The 7,455-nt window shown below is 51.8% G+C and overlaps 2 protein-coding genes across 2 annotated transcripts, besides 2 other annotated features; one reads left to right on the top strand and one right to left on the bottom strand.

Moving 5' to 3' along the window:
- Positions 1-35: part of a sequence feature (possible transcribed region) that runs on past the window's edge.
- Positions 36-2,500: 2,465 nt separating this feature from the next.
- Positions 2,501-3,714: a sequence feature (repetitive element).
- A 922-nt stretch (positions 3,715-4,636) lies between these two features.
- CYME_CMF111C (similar to putative vesicle transport protein) lies at positions 4,637-5,350 on the top strand (the record flags this gene model as incomplete). Its single annotated transcript, XM_005535712.1, has 1 exon — positions 4,637-5,350. One exon carries the CDS (start codon positions 4,637-4,639, stop codon positions 5,348-5,350), a length of 714 nt encoding a protein of 237 aa, XP_005535769.1.
- Positions 5,351-6,319: 969 nt separating this feature from the next.
- On the bottom strand, positions 6,320-7,318 carry CYME_CMF110C (replication factor C subunit 2; the record flags this gene model as incomplete). The annotated part of the gene is made up of 1 exon (XM_005535711.1): positions 6,320-7,318. One exon carries the CDS (start codon positions 7,316-7,318, stop codon positions 6,320-6,322), a length of 999 nt encoding a protein of 332 aa, XP_005535768.1.
- Positions 7,319-7,455: the final 137 nt, after the last annotated feature.

The raw sequence follows: 7,455 nt of genomic DNA, 5'->3' as shown, positions 1-7,455 counted from the left end.
CGGCTTTGCTACCTGTATTGATCCTTAAAGGGACTGTTTGTTGCAATGACAGTCACATTACTTTTTTTTTAAAAGTATATACCTCAGTTTGGTTCGATGAAGCAGAGTCGAATACCAAGCTTCGGCTGCGCCACTTGGACGTTGGCTTTCGCGTTGAGACCTGCTCTCGCCACGTCCGGAGCCCGACGAGAAATGCTCGCAACTTGCTTTTCATTACATGACCAGTGTGCCGTTTGCTTGTTTCTCAAGACGTCGCCTGCTCAGTTGGTCGTTGGCTCGAGTCGAATCCACAATGCATCAGCGGTCGAAACGTAAAGGTCTGTGCTTCTTATCGGCACCGATGCAAGCGCTCGTTACTGCCTGCAGTCAGGACTGGAGTCGAACGAGGCGAGCGTCTACGGCATCGCAATTTGTGTAAACTCGTCTACAAGCTGCCCTGTGCCGCCCCAGGAAGCTCGCTGCAGCCGAGCTACTGGACAACACAGCGTTTCGCGTGCAGGTGCAGATTCCTATTTAAATTGAGGCACCATCGGTGTATCTAACGAGAACCTGCAGGATATGCAACTGCTGCCGTTTATTAGAACAAGAGGTACTGGCTCCTCCGGAAACGCCTTTATATCCCAGTAGCTCCAGCTCGGCAGCATTCTCCTCAGGAAAAGAGCTCTGATCGATTTCCTGACTCTTGGAGTGCCGAAAACAACAGCTCTATTATACGGAAATTTCACAGTAACTTAGGACACATCCTTGCGGACGCTTACTCACGGACTTAAGACTTCAAGGCTCTGATGGGGCGCACTTAGAGACGGCTACATCTTCATGCATAATTCTGCGGACGTCGACTCGCAGACTGCATCGTTCACTGTGTCGCTGCCAGAGGATCAATGCTTCATACGAGGTGCTCCTTGGTTTTTCATGCCCCTGCCCCAAAGACAAGTCCGGTCTGTGGCAAATGGAGCGCCGGGGCGTCGGAGCAGAGCAGTGTAGAGGGCACTTCTCTGAGTATCGATTAGGAGCACCCTTGTGGGACTCCTGGTTCATAAAATCATTCCTACAACCAGGGTGGATGAAAGATGAACGGGTTCAGTGACCCGGGCGTGCACTCTAAAGTTTTGGACTCTTCCTATTTTCATCAAAACTGGACCTTACGTGCGTTTTCTGCGATTGATCTCAAGTTTGCTCGTTTATTTCTGGCGTTAAAAGCTCGAGTCTCTCATTTTCCTCCGGCTCCATATTCGGCAGTCGAAGTATGTTGCTAAAAGCGTCCGAGTCCCCATTTTGTAGCTTCCAGCACTCGTCGACGAGTTCCATGCTCTCGAACAAGTTGCGTTCTAAGGTCCGCTTGCCGATTCCCGTCCTAGTATACATCCTTGGTGCGTTCTACGCACCGGTGGCACTTGATTGTACTGAGTTATTAGCATACATCCACCTTACCTTGTTCTCCGAGAGGTGCCTTGTCGCGCGCAAAAGCTTGTTACATCGCTAGGTACGTATCCATGACGGATGGGGAAAGCACTCCCGCATGCTCTTCTCAGTTTCCGTAATCCGTGCTGTACCCTAAGATCACAGGATTCATCGGACGATCCCATTGGTACGTTCTCTGTCCGCTGCACATGCGTGGGCACGGTATTCCGATTTGTATATAGGATTCTTGGCAAACGATGTTGTCCACGATGGAACAAGTATCGGACGGAAACTGCCATGGCGCAGAAAATGCCAGCACCTTTTGATACTTCTGCGCCTCCTGCATTCACTGCGGTGACGCTATTTCCACTACACATGATCGCTGCGATGACTAAAGCCCAAGCGCAAGACCCAATTCCACGCATACAGAAGAGACAGGAGGCTTTGAGAGTATATCCTGAGAATGGATCTCGGTGCAGTCCGACGCTGTATCGTTGATGCGCACAAGAAGATCAGGAACTATCTTTGGAATGGAATTCGTTTTTTGAAGTTAGAAGCTCAGAGAATATTTGGCATGAGCTTGCGGATAAGTTATCAAGGGACCAATTCAAGATTTTTCCGTAACCGTCCAGAGATGCGAATCACTGCGGACACGAGCTGCCTTGAAGCAGAAAGAGCGAAACATTGAAGACTGCTTCATTTGAGCGATGCAACATGTCAGGAAAGGAGCCGCCTGGGGGCTTGCATGAATGGGCTGGATAATGACATGGCATACTTGAAGAACTCTTGTTCGAGAATGCCTCGAAATATCCTGATTATGGTACTGTAACGGATTCCAGAGGCAGAAGTTGACAGTTGCCTTTCCGAGAAGACGCCCGGGAATTCTACTACCACGCATGCATCCGCGAAGCCTTTCTGTTCAACTTCGAATCTCGAGGCTTTATCTTTAAATATGCTCTCAAACATTCGCAAGGCAGGAACAGAGTGCGTGATTCAGTGTTCCAGTATAATCTGAAACTAGCATAGACTACACAAAAGCATTCGTGATATTCGATCATTGATTAGTTAAACGATTCATGACCATAGAGAGTCTATATACCCAATCACAGACGCCTCCCAGCCTTTTTTGATCGGTTGCATGCTATCGATTTCTCCTTCTCCTTATACACTTTGACCTTGAGAGGCGGCCCGACGACGTTGGATCGCGTCAGCTCCTCTGGTCTCGTCTTCAGAACTGCACATCTCCTGATATTGATAGCGGCACTGAAGTCTCCGCTCACGATCTCCATGCGTTAATCGCCGTTGGTGGAACTCGTTTTTTTCGAGCATTCCTGGGACTCGTGCATTCTGACCCATTTCCGGGTCTGTCAGCTCTCCGTGCTTTCGCATCGCCGAGGCGCTCCGCTCCTGTTCCTCCATCTCGATCTTCTAAAGTGTGCACCGCTGCCCATCTTTTGGACTCTTCATTTCTTCTAATGAACGCACTTGTTCGTATGCTTCGGTGAGGAACTTCCCAGATCGGAAAGGACTTGCACAAGAACGACGACATGTGCCCCGGTGTCAACGTGTGGTGAGCGCTTCAGCGACTCGCCCAGTGGAGCGAACACTGCGTTTCACGATACAAAACCCTCCCTCGATGTGGATCAGCCACGGAGCGTACGCAGGAATCAAGAGCAGCTCTACTCCCAAAAAAAGAATAGGCAAAAGCCCGAACGCAAAGTGAAATGTCTTGAATGATTCGACGAAATGGTTGGTGTTGATGGATAAGCCTTCTCTAGGAGCGAAACCGAGGTCGCCAAGTGAATCCACTGCAGCTAGAACAGATGACGATGTCGTCGTTCTCTTCGAGACTGATCGTCAATGCAACGGGCTCCCTGCTCCGCAAGTACCCATAGACACTCTGAGCGCTTCGTCCGAAGAAAGCCTCATCAACTGAAAAACAAACCAACCGATATTCCTGTGCTTTACACAGATCGTGACTCTCCAGGAACGCTGCAGTCGTTGGGAGTTCGGCGGAAGATGGCCGAGCGTGAACTAGGACTTTATTGCGACTGTGTCCCAGTGTTTACAGGACCGCACGAGCCGGCTGTTGAGAATGAGTGTCGCCCCTGGTGGCTGTTATCATCGCTTCTGCCGCCCGCAAGTAGATCAAGGGGTCGTTTTCTACCAGTAACCGGAAGCAATTTTTGAGAACGTTGGTTATTTGCATAGAGCGCATATCCTGCTTTTTTCAGTGTTCCTCAGCCATCTGAGAGCTCTGGTACGACTGGCGTTGAGGAGGAATGCAATCTTCCATGCACTGTTCAGTAAAGATTGTATACCGTACGGGCAATTCGTCCTCGATCTATAGGGTACATTGCTTGGTCATTTCGATCTCCTGCTATTCACCAAACCGGGGCCGAACAAAATTTGAGTTGAAAGACGTTAACAAAGGCCGGTATCGCGTTACCTCTGCAGCGCTACTCATCCTCAGGTCTGCTTCCCAACCATATTCAAAGCTTTGAAACTCAAAAGACCGTAACGCTATGATCTTGAAATACGTGTACTGGGAAAACTCGCTTCTCGAGTGCATTGGAATGCGCGCTTCACCGCCAAGCTTCTCGCCATGAGATGCAACCTCTTTGCATGCCCTGTTCTATGCAGCGTTGCTACACTTGCATATTGCGTACTCGTTGCGAATCGTTTGCTTGCCTCGATTTTCACCATGACACAGGTAAAAGCTGGCCAGGGATGCTTGTCACCATCGCGAGAATACCTACGTCGCGATCTCCCTTCGATCGAAACAGGCATGTCTTCTACTCAGCCTCCGTATTGTCCCCGAATATGCATGCGAACGAGGCACAAAGACCGTAATAAAGCGCAGCCTGTACCGGACGATCCTCTTTATTGAGACTAGAGACGTTACCGATGTAGTGTTCGAGAATCGAGGCTGGTGACGCAGACACTACGCCCCAGTCCCTGAGAGCGCGTTCCATGTGTGCTTCCGCTCTGTATTCCATCCTGTGACACGAAATCTTGCGAGAACTGTGTAAGATTCCAGAACTCGTTCCGTAGCGACCGAAGACTTAGGCTCATCGCTTCCATTCGCGAACGGTACTCGGTTCAGAGTCAGCCGCAGCGCTAGGCATCGCACTAGGGTCCGCTGGGCAATCCAGCACTTTCCGATGTATCGTTGGCATCGCTGTGGCCCGCTCTCCGAACAACCACATCTAGTGACGCTTCGCAACAGGTTTTGATGCCAAAGATAACGTTCATCTCGCGATTGACGGATGGACTGCCGCTCGCAGCTTCCCTGGCCGACGAAAAGGACGCGTTCGCGCTAGAGCTTCAAGAGTACGAGCGACAGGCGAAACGGATCCTCAAGGGTCTCACTGCCGAGTACTTGGCTGGCGGACGCGGCAGCGTTCCGGCTTCTCGGAAAGCCGCCAGCATCGAATCGGGCGCCTTCACGTTTCACTATTTGCTTGGTGACCAGGTGGCTTTCTTGACGCTGAGCGAAAAAGCTTATCCGCGAAAGTTGGCGTTCGCGTTTCTCGACGAACTTCGACGGGAGTTTGAAGCAGTTTATGGAGCCCAGGTGGCACTGGCGAACCGACCCTATGAGATGATTCGCTTCGACAGCTTCATCCAAAAGACGAAGAAAGTGTACTTGGACGCCAGTGCTGTCCGAAACCTGGAACGCCTCAACTCAGAGCTTTTGGATGTGCGCGACATCATGACGAGGAGTATTCAGGAAGTGCTTGGACGGGGCGAACGTCTCGAATCACTGCAGAATACCAGCGCCATGCTATCAGCAGAGTCGCGCAAGTACCTCCGTCGAGCGAAACATGCTCGTTGGATGCTACGGATTCGACAGTACGGGCCTATGATGGTGATTTTGGTCATCATTGCGGTACTCTTGTGGTTTTTCAAGCTACGTGGGCGAGGTGCCACTGCAGGTTTTACCTGATTCGGCTCAATTTTTCGCATATGATCCGAAAGATGGTGCATCCTGGTGAATGAGCTCAGAGAGCCTCGATGAGCGCCTCTGTAGAGGCAATGGGGCATACAGCGTCAGGTTCGCACTGACCGTGCAAGGCTGCACTGATGCGAGCGCGCGCAGTCGTTGTGTATGGATATGTTATTTGGCGCTGTCGCATCCACAAAGCGCACTGGTATTTAGATGATTGGGTTGAGGCGGCGTCTAGTCGCATGGTGTGACGCGCTGAAGCCTGAAGCTTCCGATACTCTGCACAGCGACGAATGTAGAAAGGCCATGTACGCAAGAAGCCGCTGTCTATGTCGAGCTACCAGCCATTTTCTGACGATTCAAGGGTCTTCGAAGCGTTTCCTCCCAAGGCGGATGCTTCTCCCTGGCACTCGAGCTACCCATGAGTTCTTGACGACTGCAGGGCGCCAAATCGGGACGTACGTGAGGCGGATGCTTCTCCCGAGCATCGACGCCATCGAGCCCGCGGGTGGGTATGCCTCACGAACGCAAATACATTCTGCCCCGTGTCGCCTTTGCAGCTGAACCATGCCTTCGATAAAGCTCAAAAGCATGTGTCGACTGAAGGTCATGCATACGCCCGAGCTCGACTCCTGTACCAGACTGCATTCGAATACCCAGCTCGTGTTCTAACGCGCATGGTGAAATCGTCACCCAAAGATAGCAGCGCCCCCAACATCACGCTGGATATGCCGGCAGAACGCCCATGCTGCTTCACTGAGCGATCCACACACGAACACGGATAAATCAAAACAGATACAAAGTTGCTAGTTGTGGTGCGGCAGCCATGCTGGACCAGGCTTGAATAACATCTTCCCACTGGAACGCACCCGCTTGTTTCGCTAGAGCCCAGTCCCGCAGAGCATGTTGCAACCGCCGAAGCAAGTTCTCGCCCTGGTTCGGAGACCAACGCACACGCTCAGTTCCAACTTATTGGGCTGTGTGGATACGTTCAGCACAACGGACCAGCTTCGATGCCAATGCAGTGAGTTGCAGCAGACTTGATAAGCCGTCCGTGATCCGCATATGCGTTAGACCGATCTCACGCAGGAACTCGAGCCGCAGGTCTCGCCCACGCTCTCCACCTTCGGTGATCATGGCCTGAGTTCGAGCCACCCGAAACAGCGTGGCAACTAGGTCCGACGCTGCGTACCCACTACGCCAGATCGCCTCAATCTCGCCAACTGCTTGCTCAAATTTCTGTGTCTCACATAATTCGAGAAATCGACGCAGCCGTGCTGGCGACGGTGAGTCACATACACGCAGCACATGCTCCGTTGTAATGACTCCGAAACCAAACCACGTCGCTTGGGCGTTGTTCAGGGCCTGCCTCATATCACCATCGGCCGTGAAGACAATGGTCTCGATTCCGTCCGGCTCGTACGGAACGTGCTCTTCTTCCAGAACGCTGACAAGGCGACTGCGCACCGCTTCATCGCCAAGACGACGAAACCGAATGACAGCACAACGACTCTGTATTGGTTCGATGATTTTGCTGGAGACGTTTGCGGCAAGCGCGAATCGTGTGGTACTTGAGTAGAGTTCCATGATACGGCGTAGAGCTTGCTGTGCTGCGGGCGTCATCGAGTCCGCTTCGTCGAGAATGATGAGCTTATGTCGTCCCGGCGGCAAGGTCACGTGCTGTTGGCAAAACATTTTGATCTTGTTTCGCACCACGTCAATACCTCGTTCATCTGATGCGTTCAATTCTAAAACTGCTTGCTGGATGAGCGCATCGCCCAGAGTATCCCGCGCCAAAGCAAGCGCTACGGTCGTCTTGCCGACGCCCGGTGGACCAACGAGCAGCAAGTGCGGCACGTTCCCGCTAAGAGCCAGTGCTCGCAGTCGTTCGACAACTGGTTGGTTGCCGACGACTTCAGAGAGCGTCCGTGGTCTGTATTTCTCAATCCATGGTTGATGATCAAGCATTTAACAGTGCTTTTATCAAAGTGCGCAGCTCTTCGTTGAATGGCAACGCAATGAGCAAACCTCGTGCTGATTTTTTCGCTAGTTTGGGTTCGTTGAAGCTAACCGAAGATCCCTTGGTGCACGCCGGTTATCCGCAG

Source organism: Cyanidioschyzon merolae, chromosome 6, assembly GCF_000091205.1.
Source record: "Cyanidioschyzon merolae strain 10D DNA, chromosome 6, complete genome".
Classification (NCBI taxonomy): Eukaryota; Rhodophyta; class Bangiophyceae; order Cyanidiales; family Cyanidiaceae; genus Cyanidioschyzon; species Cyanidioschyzon merolae.
The sequence above is the reverse complement of the archived record's forward strand: the minus strand, read 5'-3'. Positions and strand labels throughout refer to the sequence as shown.